Below are 13,615 nucleotides of genomic sequence, written 5' to 3'. Positions count from 1 at the left end.
TCTTATATGAGATTCTTAAGATACTAGGTGAGTGATATTGGATCTTGGATGAGTGAATGTGATGGGAATTCAAAATGATTTTCTCACTAGATTGAAACGTATGAGTTTCAAAAACATAAATGGGCTTGTTCTATCTCATATTTTGTTAGCATTGATTTTTCTACATGATAACCTATGACGAGCGTAAAAAAACACACTGATCAAAACTTGGTAGTACTTGGATTGTAGTTGTTTGTTGTGTTTTACCTGTATTGAAATAGGATATAATCATAACATAAATGTGTTAGTGTGGTTACTATACTGGTACCTTGCACTTTTGATATTTTTGAACTTGTGAAAAATGATTTACAAGTATAACTATTATGGACTCTTAATCATTAATTTGATCTCTCTTAGAGTTGAGGGAAAATTGGTTTTAGGTGATTATCCTATATATTGACTAATCGCTATAACTTATTCTCCCTCATTCCTTGCTCCATCAACCCTATTGAAGCACTTTTTTCCCTTGCTTCATATCACACTTTATTTATTTTTATTTTCACAACACACTTGAACCTGGTATGCTGAACTTCATTTGGTTTCTTCTTTGTTCCCCATTTATTTATTATGTATAGTATAGTTCTTGTAGTTAAGAGATCCAAATAAGATAGGGTTTGATGACTACTATATGAATTCACTTTTACATGCACAATGTGGAAAGTTTTGTGCATGGATAAGGAGAGAGGATAATTAGTAGCAAAAATTTGAAATGAAGAATGATTTTATTTTATTTTGTTTAGCAGGGTGGGTAGAAAAATCCAGGATTTTCATATTTCAAAAAACACAACAAACGCGTCGTTATTGAATACCTAGAAGATGTCTTCGAAGCCCGTACCCCCAAGTAAGACGTGGATGACTGCGCCAAGGCTTTCTGTTGAATACTTGGAAGGAATCAATTCATTTTTTGATTTCATAAAGGCTAATAAACATAAATTAGGGGATGATGATTGGTATTGTTGCCCTTGTGTGAAGTGTCGTAATCTGATCGGGGGGAAGAAAACGATAAGCGATATTCGCACTCATTTGATTTGTGATGGTATCGATACATCTTACATTACATGGATCCATCATGGAGAAACTCATCCTAGAAGTTGTGTAAACATTGGGGACAATACACTTGCTAGTGATCATATTGAAGATGTAGTCCCGAACATGGTTGACATGGTAAATGATGCTCAAGCTTATATGGATGAAATTGATGATGTAGATGATGTTCAGGTTGAAAATGATTCTTCTGAGAATATTCAGTACGAGAAATTGATGGAAGAAGCGCTACAACCCTTATATCCATCGTGTCAAATTGGTGATACAAAATTATCGGTGACAGTTGAATTATTGAGTATGAAGGTTAGACATCAATGGTCTAATAGGAGTTTTACAGAATTGTTGCAATTAATCAAAAGAATTTTACCAAAGGAGAACACTTTACCTGATAGAACCTTCACTGCTAAGAAGATGATCAAGTCTTTGCGTATGAAACACGAGATTATTCATGCATGTCGTAATGATTGTATACTATACTGGAGAGAAAATGAAAATAAAGACAATTGTCCTACGTGTGGTGAAAGTAGATGGAAACCGATGAACTCATTGAAGTCAAGAAGCTCACGTATACCTTGGAAAAAGTTGAGATATTTTCCGTTAACACCAAGGCTGCAAAAAATGTACAGTGTACCGTGGATTGCGAAAAACATGACATGGCATGCAAATCCTGACTTAGCATCGAACGTATTAACCATGAATCACCCAAAAGATTCTTCTTGTTGGAAACAAGTAAATCGTAAATGGAGTAATTTTGGTGATGAGGCACGTAATATTCGGTTGGGACTTGCAACTGATGGATTCAATCCTTTTGGAAACAATAATAACTCTTATAGTTGTTGGCCTGTTATGATTGTTCCATACAATCTTCCACCATCGTTATGCATGCGAAAAGAGTTTACTATCTTAACATTATTGATTCCGGGAAAGAAAGGTCCAGGATACGATATTGATGTCTACTTGCAACCATTGATTGCAGAGTTGAAGGAATTATGGTCCACAGGAATTATAACGTATGACTCTTACACTAAGAGTAGGTTCAGCATGAAAGCAATTTTGTTATGGGCCATACACGATTTTCCGGCATATGGTCATTTGTCAGGTTGTAAGACCGCAGGAAAGTATGGTTGCCCTGTATGTAGTGAAAAAACAGAATCAATATGGCTAAAACATGGGAAAAAATTCGCTTACATGGGGCATAGAAGATTTTTATCAGATTCGAGACATCCATTCAGGAGCCAAAAATCACAATTTAATGGGCATGAGGAACATGGGAAACATCCTCTACGTTTGAGTGGTGTTGAAGTATTGAACAAAATGGAAACCATTCAGACTAACTTCGGAAAGGTAAAAGACAATAAAAAGAAAAGGTCCGCGAATCAGAATGAATCTACTGCATGGTCAAAGAGATCGATCCTTTTTGAATTGCCGTATTGGAAGGTGGTTAGGTTTATATCTTTCTAAACATTAATGTAATACGGTATAATATTAATTTATTCATACTGACATGTTTTGTCAATCTATAGGATCTACCTATTCGCCACAATTTGGATGTAATGCATGTGGAAAAAAATGTGACAGAAAATCTCTTAGCAACAATCATGAATACAAAGAATAAGACGAAGGACGGTCTTCAAGCTCGTCAAGACCTAAAGGCTATGAAAATAAGGAAAAAGTTGTGGCCTGTAGAGATGAATGGCAAGTTGACTTATCCAGAAGCTCCTTTCTTATTGTCTCAATCGGAAAAAGAATTAATTTGTACAACTTTGTATCATTTGAAAGTTCCTATTGGATATAGTGCAAATTGGAAACATAATGTGAGTTTAGAGGACAACGAATTCAAGAACCTAAAGTCACATGATTATCATATATCCTTATGCAACAATTGTTACCAGTGTTATTGATGCACGCATTCAAGGGTCATAAGCCATTGCGGGCTGCTATTCAACAACTATCAATATTTTTCAATGTCTTATGTTCGAAGATTATTAATCGTGTGGAACTTTCGGAGATGAAAGACCAAATTGTGGAAACACTATGTGTGTTTGAGAAGTACTTTCCTCCTTTTTTTGTTTCCATGACACACCTTGTTGTACACTTGGCGGAGGAGGCGCAAGTTTGCGGACCCGTTAGATATCGATGGATGTATCCTTTTGAGCGGTAAATAAAATTTTAAATTAATGAATTTATTTTTATAATTAAATTTTGCATCAATCTGATATATGATTCATGTATTAGGAAGATGAAAACATATAAGCGATATGTGGTGAATCAAACATATCCAGAAGGATGTATTACAGAATGTTACCTTATGGATGAATCAATGATGTATGCCATGAATTACATATTCAATGGGGAAAGAGGAAGCCATATGAAAGCGAGGGATACGTTCATGGATGTTGATGGTGAATGTGCTTATCCTATTGATAAAAAAGGGAAGGTTTTTCTTCTTGAAAATGTACAGTACCAGCAAGCGCTCAAATGGGTACTACGTCAATCAATAGAAAATGTTGAGTGGGAAAAGTAAGGAAATTTTTTATTTTACTACATACTTGTTATGATGGTTTATGGTTCATAATGTATGAATGTTGCATTTATATGCAGAAATTATACTACCTACGTTCAAAGCCACGTATCTAGTTGTCAAACTCAAAGAGGTAATTCAAGAATAGAAAAGTCAATGGATTACATACCTTGGCTTAGACAACAATTACAGAATGAGGAGAACTCTACCTTGAAAAGGCTTGTTGATGGTCCAAAATTTGAAGCTATTTCATATAGTTCATACAAGGTAAATGGGTATGTATTTTGTACAGCGGATTCAGAAATGAACAAAACAACACAGAACAGTGGGGTCTCTATGAAGGCTGTGACTAGCTTCAGGTCAAGTGTCAGGGATAAGAACGTTGTTAATAAAGAAGTTACTTACTATGGAATTGTCAAACAAATCTTAGAGTTGGATTATCATGATTTTAGAATACCGGTATTTTATTGTGATTGGGTTCGTATTGAAGACACAAACGGATATATAGTTGATCCAGAAACGAACTTGATTTATGTTAATTTAGGGAGGTTACAGAGAACTACAAGGGAAGTTGATGAGCCATTTATTCTTGCTTCTCAAGCAACTCAAGTATTTTATTGCAAAGATTGTAGTAGGCCTACAGAAGATTGGCATGTTGTCTTGGAAGTTCCAAAGAGATTGGATCTAGATGTTGATTCTTATGAAGATCCCTTAGTATTTGAGGCAAGAATGAATGGAAATTCATCAGCATCATTACTACAAGAAGATATCATAGAATATGATAACATGGATGAAGATGAATGAAAATGTTTGTAAGCATGCATTTAATTTATTTATTTTTATTGTCATTGCCTTTATTTAAATTACTTGACTTGAAAATACTATTTGTGATTCCAGCACTATGTCATTTGGCCGATCATCATCCGCTCCTAATACGGCATCGGCATCGGCATCCGCATCAGTATCAGCATCCGCATCCGCATCCGCATCAACATCCGCATCCGCATCTACATCTACGATTGAGAGTATGTATAAATGGTGAATAGGTTGTATTCATTTGTTCAATATTTGTTATCACGTTTTTGTTAATTCTTTTCATTTTTCATAGGTGGGCTTATTCAAGTTCAGTTCAATTTAAATGGGCAACCAATCGGTCCTAACTCATCTCAATTATGCACTACTATTGGGCGGGTAGTAAAGACACATGTGCCACTTATATATGATAGGTGGACTAATGTGCCTACTAAGCTCAAGGAACAAATTTGGGAGTCTATCAGTGTGAGTGCATGTGTATTAAATGATTTATTTTTACTTGTAAATTGTAACTATGACTTATTACAAATATAACACATCTTATTTAATTTTCTTTGTAGGGCACCTATCAAATTCAAAAATGGCATAAGGATTGGGTAATTAAAAAGCAAACTTATGTTGGAAAGAATGGAAAAGTAATCTCCGTCGGAACGTATATGATAAATATCCAACGGATGCGGAAAGGAAAAAACATGTACCTCATTACGTGAGAAAAGAAGATTGGGAGAGATTTGTCGACTTCAACTCGACACCTGAGGGCCAAGCTTTGAGGGCGACTGGGAAGCGTGTTAGACAAGAAAATAAAAATACTCATACCTCTGGTAGAAAGGGACAAGCCCGACTTGCTGATGAATTGGTAAGTTTAATATCATGTTAGGAATGAAATATGTATATATTGTTCATTTACATATTTAACTGTTTCATTTATAGAGTAAAGAAGATCCTCATAAGGAGATTACCAGGACAGACATATACATTGCCAGCCATGCCAAAAGCCAACAAACGGTGAGAATAATTTATTTATTTATTTTCGTGAACACCTCTTTGTTCTAGTGTTTGACTGATCTGTTATATATATATATATATATTGAATTCATCTTGTAATCTGAATGTGAACACTTCAGCATTGAAATTGACACTTCAGCATTATTGAAATTGACCCCAAGACTTGACTTGACTTCAATTATTGTTATGATACACTTCAGCATTATTGTTATTATAGTTGATTGGCAGAATTGGCTTGATTTACTGTTTTCTACATAAACCAAAATTAATCTAGGGGTATGGCCCCCTAACACATTGTACACTATTTCTCTTTAGTGGAGCTATGGAATAAATGCTCTTAAATTCATCATTTGTTGGAGGAGGGTATGTAATTGGTGGAGGTTTATGGGTTGGGGGTCGGTATGTAATTGGTGGTGGCTGTATTGGTGTTGGTTTATGTGTGGGGGGAGGGTATGTAATTGGTGGCGGCTTCTCTATTGGTGGTGGTGGTGGTTTCTGCATTGGGGGAGGTTTGTGCTAATGAGAATAGAATGGGAGAAGCAAGAGAGGGTGGTGATTTCACACAAGATGGGACTGTGGATCTCAAAGGAAACCCAGTCCTCAGATCCAAGAGAGGTGGATGGACTGCTTCTTTTGTTGTTGGTATCTGTGTGTGTGTGTGTGTGTGTGTGTGTGTGTGTGTGTGTGTGTGTGACCCAATCTCCTATCTATCTTAATTTTTTAGGTTCTCATTGACTTCTTAAAAACATGAAATCTGATAATTGTATTTTTAGATATGTTGTATATATTTTTAAAAAGAAAATAAAAATATTTGGTTGTTTGATCTCTCTCACACACACACACACACACACACACACACACACACACACACAAACAGAGACAGATTTTTAGGTTCTCATGAAATGAGGATGTTTGTGGTCATGTAATGGCATTTGTGTATATATATGAATTTAGACTCAAACTTCTTTTATAATCTTTGCATAGAGATAGCTATAATTTAACAAATGAACACAAGAAATGACATGTCATTTTAGATACTTCAAATTAGATTGTACAAGGAGAATGCAAGTTCTAAATGTAAATATGCAGCATAGTGTCATAAAGAATCAGTCCATTTCAAAACTTTCAGCCCATATGAGAGAAAACACGTTGTCTAAAGAGTTGTCTACTAACCGGACCCTATGTATCAGACCAAGACTTTGACGGTGACTATGCTTGTTCTGTGGCTTCAGTCCATTGAATCTGGTAAAGTAGCTTATCTTTTCAACTTTTTTTATGGGTAAGTCTCAGTAAGTCAAAATATTGCTTTGTAAACAGTCAAACCATAAGAGTTACAGTATCATGATCATAACCACTACATGTTCGCCACGTGGAAAACTATTGCCAAAACAGTTATTTATTTACTTATTTATATTATATTGTGGTTGATTGATGAAGGCAAAGAAGTAACTTGTCCTTGGTACCACAGTAAAATGAAGACTAAGTTTCATGTTTATAGTTTACGTGAATACATCCAAAACCTATAATGATGTTGAAAGCCAAGTAGGTACGTACGAAGGCCACGTGGATCATCAATCCAAAACTGTCCTGATATGAGTCAATCAAAACTACTGTTCCAACGCATCGTACCATTCTTGATTGAGTGGTCAAAATTCAAATAGTTATGATGTTGAAGTAGTTGATGTTAGATAACAATCAGTAGAACAAGATAATGGATGAAAATACACTTCTACTTCAATTCAATTAGTTGTGATTTTTGTTGATGTTTCTAACTCCAATTCAATTCCATCTGATCAAGAATCAGATGATGTTTCTGTCTCCATGATTAACGAGACAACTATGTTTGTGACAGATCATAGTGGAAGAAATGAAGCTTTGTTGTCATCTAACGACATCTAATCAGCTGCATTTGTTTTCTTCGATGTATTGATTGCTGATTTGTTGCTGTAAATGTGCTACAACTTTAATTTGTTGCTGTAAATCTGGATTGAACACCTCATTCTTGTAAATTCTCTTTTTTTATTTCATATCTTAAGTGGGTAATAAAGAAAGATTAAAGACAATAAGTTTTCTTGGTTGTACCTTAAAGGGTGTCTTCTTTCGGAGGTGAAAGAACTGAAAGTTTCGTGGAAGAAACTGTTAGATAATTGGTGTGGGAAACACTTTATTCGCTTTAGTTTGAATTTTTTTTTTAATAGTTGTTAGATGTTGATTTCTTAATTATTATTTATTTTGCAGGAGGCCATCAATAGAATGATTGCTAATGACCCTTCTAATAAACATAACGATCTAGACCATGACCCTGTGGCTGTGGTATGTGCATTATTTTAATTAGAATATTTTGTAATTATGATATAATGTTGTGTAGTAGGCATTGATATTAGTAAGTATGATATCATATCGTTAGTAGGTATTGATATTCGACACTTTTTGTACAGGTTTGTGGTCCTGATAGTCGGGGTCGTGTTCGAGGAATGGGTTCAGGTGTTTCCAAGACTTCCGTGCGTGCTTCAATTCCTTACAAGCAAGCCTTGGCGTATGAGACGACAATCCTTCATAATAGAGTGGATAAGTTGACGGAAGCGGTGCAAAAGATGAATGAGACTTTACAACAATCAAATTTTTCTACTAGAACACCAATGCGGTCTTCCACCAATCTCGGTAGTTTTTCACAGGTATAACATTGGCATTTTACTTTTGATAGATGAGTGAACTTCTATTGTTGCAATGATATTGTCTACATTATTTTATAGGTAAGGCCCGATTCTCCACATCATGAGTCACATTCTAATCCACCAAGCATACAGACAGGTCCTTGTAAGGTGAATCGCTTACAACGACCACATGATTGTGTTGCCGAAGGAAGAGTGATAGGTGCATCTAATGCAGATTCAGATAGTTACGACATTCTTATAGATGAGGTCCTTGATGGGAATGTGATTCTACAGAGTGGAGAAGGAACATTCGCTGATTTGACATGCGGTGATATTATTGATTGGCCTAAATTTCGAATAAAGTTTTACTGAACAGAGGTACTTTTCTTTAAAAAATTATAGTAACATAATTAAATGTTTGACAATGATAGTTATGAGAACTCTTTTATTTGGTAATTTGGTATATTCATCTTTCTTGCATAATTACTCGGATTACTTTAGGTAGTCGGTGTCATTACTATATATCTGACAATGTTTTTTAATTTTTCAATCACAGATTTCGGCAAGGATCGAGAAAGGCATATGTTGGTTTTGATTTCTACAAGTGAAGTGAAGTGAAGTGAAGTTGGTCGAAGATATTTTTTGAAAAACTTCTTTAAACATTGTGATGTATATTAAAATCGACACCATGAAAACGGGGCATGTTGGACTATGATTGCACATGTAAAATTTGAATGAACATGGTTTCCATTTGAAAAATGTAAAATTTTATTTTTTTGGTATATTTATTTATTTTGTGAGATTTTAATTTTCTGTCCAATGAAAATTGTCATTTTCTTTTTAGGTGAAAAATAATAAAAATAACAAACCAATGGTTAAATTTTTAAAAAAAAATTTTGACGAAAAAACGACGCGGCTCTAAGCCGTCGTTTATCTCAATTAATTAAATTTAAATTCGACAAATATAATGACGGGTTTGGGCCGTCGTTTTCATTTGATAGACTATAACCGTCGTTTTTTACTACATTTTGTTGACACGTAGCAACCGTCGTTCACTAAAAACGACATCGTTATTTACAACGGTTCTTGCGACGGCGGGGGCCGTCATTATTCTTAAAAAACGACGGCTTTGGCCCGTCGTTTTTTGTGAAATATGACGTAGTGTGTGGCTGATCAAAAGAGAAGAGAAGTAGAGTTTCAAGTAGGATATTTGGTGCTACTTAAACTGCACCCATACCGCCAACACTCCGTGTTCAAACGTGCTCATCAAAAACTTGTTAATCGTTTCTATGGCCCATTTTTAGTTGAGCAGAAGTTGGGCAAGGTAGCATACCATCTATGTTTACCACCTGAAGCTAAGATTCGCCTGATGTTTCATGTTTCTCTCTTAAAGAAGTATGTGGGTACTTCTTTGCTTGCGATTGTCGACCTACCACCAATTTCTGATGAAGGACAGATCCAAATTGAACCTGAGAAGGTAGTCGATACAAGGTGGATCAAGCTTGGTACCAAGTTTATTGCAGAAAGTTTGGTGCAATGGAAAAGTTTACCGACAGAAGATGCTACCTGGGAGGATACGCACTCAATCAACAACAATTTCCTGCATTGAACCTTGAGGAGAAGGTTCCACTTGGGGGGGGGGGGGGGGGGGGAAGTATTGATACACCAAGAAGATCCTCTAGGATTCCTAAGAAAAATCCCAAGTTTTTAGCTTAGGATTGAATTGTTCTTTTCTTATTCATTGTTTTGAATTTTGAATTTTATTGCCTAGTGATAGTCATAGGGGATTAGTCATGTCCAAAATAATAGCTAAGTCTGTTTTGACTTGCTGGGTCATAGTCATAAGTGGTTAGTCATCTCCAGAATAATAGCTAAGTCATAGTCTTGACTAGCTGAAGTGTAGGAGTCAGTTTAGCTATTGAATTGATGTAATGAAACTCTATTTAAAGAGTTTATTGGGAGCAGAATGGGACGTCAAGCATTTTTATTCAAACTTGTGGTTGTCTTTCATCCAAAGAAAGTTAAGTTACTGAATGTTTTTCATTGTAATCTGACTGGGACATATCACAAAGGTCCAATCAAATCTGATGGTTACAATTTCGCAAAGAATATCATATAATTTCCTCAAATTTCGCTTTTGGGAAAAATTGGAAAAGACCTCAATTTCATACTCAATGTCTCAAGGCTCGTGTGGCATAATAATGTGCATCCCTAATAGAAATTAGTTAGTGCATCCCAAAATCCATAAATTAATTCAATTAATTTTCCTTTGCAAAAGAATTTCTAATTCGATTAATTTGATGACCAAGATATTAGTAAATCAATCCATAATTTCTTTTTAGAATATCAATTTGGTCAATGTCATTAACTAGGTAAATTGACGAGTGATCCGCTTGCTTTGTAAAAAATTTCCGAAGTAAATCAATTTCATGCACCTCCAAAAATAGTGAGTTAACTCATTGAGTGTTTTCTTGAAAGTAATTTGATTTCATTTAAGTCAACCCTCCTTTCTTTTTCTAAAAATCGATTTTGCTTAGTACACACACCATAAAAACAGTGAGTCAACTCAATATATTTTACAAAGAAAGCTTTCTAACCATGCTTGATATACTCAAAAATTAATTGACCCTGGCCACACCTTAATGTGAAATTATTCCAAAAGGGTCAGGTGTTAAAAAAAATGATTAAAAAACAAAAAGAAATCTTGAATTTGAAAATCAATTTCACAAGAGCCCATGTGGTAAAACAGGATTATTCATCAACATTTTGCACCCATGTAAAACAAGGAATACATTATATCCTTAAGAGTCCAAAACACCCAAGCTTCAGCACAAAATCCAAGATATAAGTCTAATGCAATAATAAACATTAAACTAAATCTGAAAAGCTTCATTGCTAGTACTTTATCTAAAGTGAGATTTATTGCCAAATTCTTGAATATTGGACAAATCTTATGAAGCAAATATAGAAATGTGCTATAAAAAAATGAGAAGGCAGGTATGAAATTATGCCATTGCATGACAGAACCATGAACTCCATAAAATAATAAATAAGAACAGAAACATTGTCCTTTCCATTCACATTTGAAACTTAAACTACTATGTAAGTTTAATCACAAATGATTGAAGGAAGCATTTTTCTTAAAACAAATCATAGCTCGAAGTGATGTGTTTCCTTTATAATAGATGAGAAGACCCCTTTGGGAAAGGAAAAAAACATTTTTCCTAATAAGTTATTTATTTATATTTATATTTTTTTTACTTTATTTTTTTCATTAAAATCTAGAAGTATGTAGTGTTTGATTCCTAATATTGGTCAAATGTATTAGGGAAGATGGCCTCTCTAAGATTTAAGATCTTACCAAGTAAGACTAGTATGTCTAATGTGACAATAAAATACACTTTCCTTAGCTAATAATAATAATAATAATTTACATTTTCTAACCACATCACCTTATGGCATGCAAAAACATGACCTGATGCCACATGGTTGTAAAGGAAAATATTCTTCAAAAGAAAATTACTTTTCACCATTGAACTTGGTTTACGATTGTGTAACTTTATTTTTAGTAATTATATTTTATTTTTTCGTGGTGGAAATAGAACTTATTCTTTCTAATAAAGATTAGAATTTTATTCAATAGGTTCTATATGGATTGGGTCAGGCATACTTACTTATAAATGGGTTGGGTTTGGGTTTGGGTTGAAATTTTTCACACGATTATTAAATGGATTGAGTTTGAGTTTGATAAATTTTCATACCTTAACACGACCTGACTTGAGCCAACCCATTGCCATCCGCAGTTGTACATGTGCGGGTCTCATTAGTAGAACGTGGGAAAGAATTCCCTTTGAAAATATGAGCTTCCTTCTAAAGTTATTTTTGCCTTTTTATAGTGTTTTTGGAAAATATTTAAAAGGTCTTGAACTTTATTTTGTGGGACCCCAAGGTGCAAAACGTTTGGAGAACTTTCAAAAGTTTGTTTTGTTCCTCTTATGAATTTTTTGGGATAATGATCCTACGGATCTCACACCCCCTCCTACAATTTGATTGACCAAAATTTAATCTTATTTGTTGATTAAAAGTTGACAATTTTTTGAAAGTTTTAATGCATTGATCGATTATTTAATCAGATGTCTGATTGATTGATGGTTTATCAATTCGTTTGAATTTGATTAGTTGATGTATATCGATTGGTTCAAAAAATTAAAGTGGTTAAGGTTTAAAGGGTACTAGTCAAAATTTTAAATTGATTAAGATTCAAAGTTTTATATTGATTGATTCGATTCACCATTGAGTTGGAATCGTAAATTAGTCAAAAGTTGGTCACGAAATGGTAATTTACACTTTTATAATCCGATGATTGATCATTGCCGATCTAACATGTTCATTTTCACCATTTATTTTAGGTTCAAATTCATCGATTATATATGTCAAATTCTGGATGGTAAAGTAAAATAATATCTTGTCACTACAAAAAAAAAAAATGGAAATTAGAAATCGTTTATAACCGTTCCTAAGCCAATCTGAAATGGTTGATAGAACGTTTTTGATCAAGGTGTCGTTAATGAATTTAAACCGCTAGAACCGTTCTAGATCTCATGATGTGGAACGGCTAAAAACCGTGCCAAATCTGCATTTATAAAACAGAACACACTCACACAAAAAAATACCTTAGACATCGATTTAAAATCTGATGTCTATAAACTAATGTCCTAAGTCTGAGACTTTAGGCATCAGTTACAAAATGATATGTAAAGTGGTCATAAACCGATATCTAAACTTTTAAAAAAATTATTTAATTTTTAATTTTTTTTCTAAGCACTTATTACCCGCGGTCAAAATAAAAACATCAAGGTTCTCTCTCACATTAATTTATACATAAAAAGAGTTACCATGAGTCATAATTTACAAAATTATCAATTACTTCACCATCAAACTTACAAAATGAAATCACCACCGTGCCCCCCCCCCCCCCCCCCCCCAACAAAACAAGAAACCTACCCATCACTCCTTCCCTACATTACCATATATACATTACAAGATGGAACCACAAAAAAAGAAACAAGCCATGTAGCTAGCGCAATAACATCCCTGCATTTCGCTATTTGTTTTTTATTTTTTCCATTTCATTAAAACCCAACACGCATACCTGTTGTCCCACTTGCCATTTGTCTTTCCCTCTTGCTTATACCACCTCTTACATGTCCTTGCACCTTTTGCTCACAAGCACAACTGTTGTTCTCATTCTTTTGACATGTTTTTTTAAATGTACTTGCCATCTGCTGTCAATGTAGCAAGCCAAAATAGCCACTGCCACGTCTCACTACCCACAGCAGCACACACATATGCTCAGCCCACATTGCTACCACCTTCTTTCACATGCAATAGTAGCTAGTTGTTGCCATTTCATGTCCACAATAACAGCTGCCATTGTTTTTTTTTCCTGATCATGCCATATGGTTGTTCACAACAACCCCATCTCACACCTTACTTGGTTGCTAGCACACACATGGAGAACATGGAGGCATCTAAGCAA

General features: G+C 34.6%; 1 protein-coding gene across 2 annotated transcripts; it reads left to right on the top strand.

Moving 5' to 3' along the window:
* Positions 1–374: 374 nt before the first annotated feature.
* LOC147398058 (uncharacterized) lies at positions 375–5,427 on the top strand. Of its 2 annotated transcripts, XM_086447171.1 has the most exons (8): positions 375–2,520; positions 2,607–3,240; positions 3,319–3,603; positions 3,685–4,412; positions 4,502–4,629; positions 4,713–4,882; positions 4,978–5,273; positions 5,348–5,427. In XM_086447171.1, exons 1-2 carry the CDS (start codon positions 856–858, stop codon positions 2,982–2,984), a joined length of 2,043 nt encoding a protein of 680 aa, XP_086303297.1. In that variant the 5' UTR covers positions 375–855; the 3' UTR covers positions 2,985–3,240; positions 3,319–3,603; positions 3,685–4,412; positions 4,502–4,629; positions 4,713–4,882; positions 4,978–5,273; positions 5,348–5,427. The 2 variants fall into 2 exon arrangements, with proteins under 2 accessions (XP_086303297.1, XP_086303296.1); XM_086447170.1 differs by having other exon boundaries at positions 3,319–4,412.
* The last annotated feature ends 8,188 nt before the right edge of the window (positions 5,428–13,615 follow it).

The sequence above is a fragment of the Akebia trifoliata genome, chromosome 7 (genome assembly GCF_017979445.1).
Source record: "Akebia trifoliata isolate Shusen 1 chromosome 7, ASM1797944v1, whole genome shotgun sequence".
NCBI classification, from domain to species: domain Eukaryota; kingdom Viridiplantae; phylum Streptophyta; class Magnoliopsida; order Ranunculales; family Lardizabalaceae; genus Akebia; species Akebia trifoliata.
Note: the sequence above shows the minus strand (reverse complement) of the source record. Positions and strands in the feature narration are given on the sequence as shown.

What these genes read in the sequence shown, in the direction of transcription:
- LOC147398058 (XM_086447171.1), top strand. Translation starts at nt 856, where the DNA reads ATGTCTTCGAAGCCCGTACCCCCAAGTAAGACGTGGATGACTGCGCCA. An exon ending in TTGAATTGCCGTATTGGAAG is followed by an intron (nt 2,521 to 2,606) that starts GTGGTTAGGTTT and finishes GTCAATCTATAG; the next exon opens with GATCTACCTATTCGCCACAA.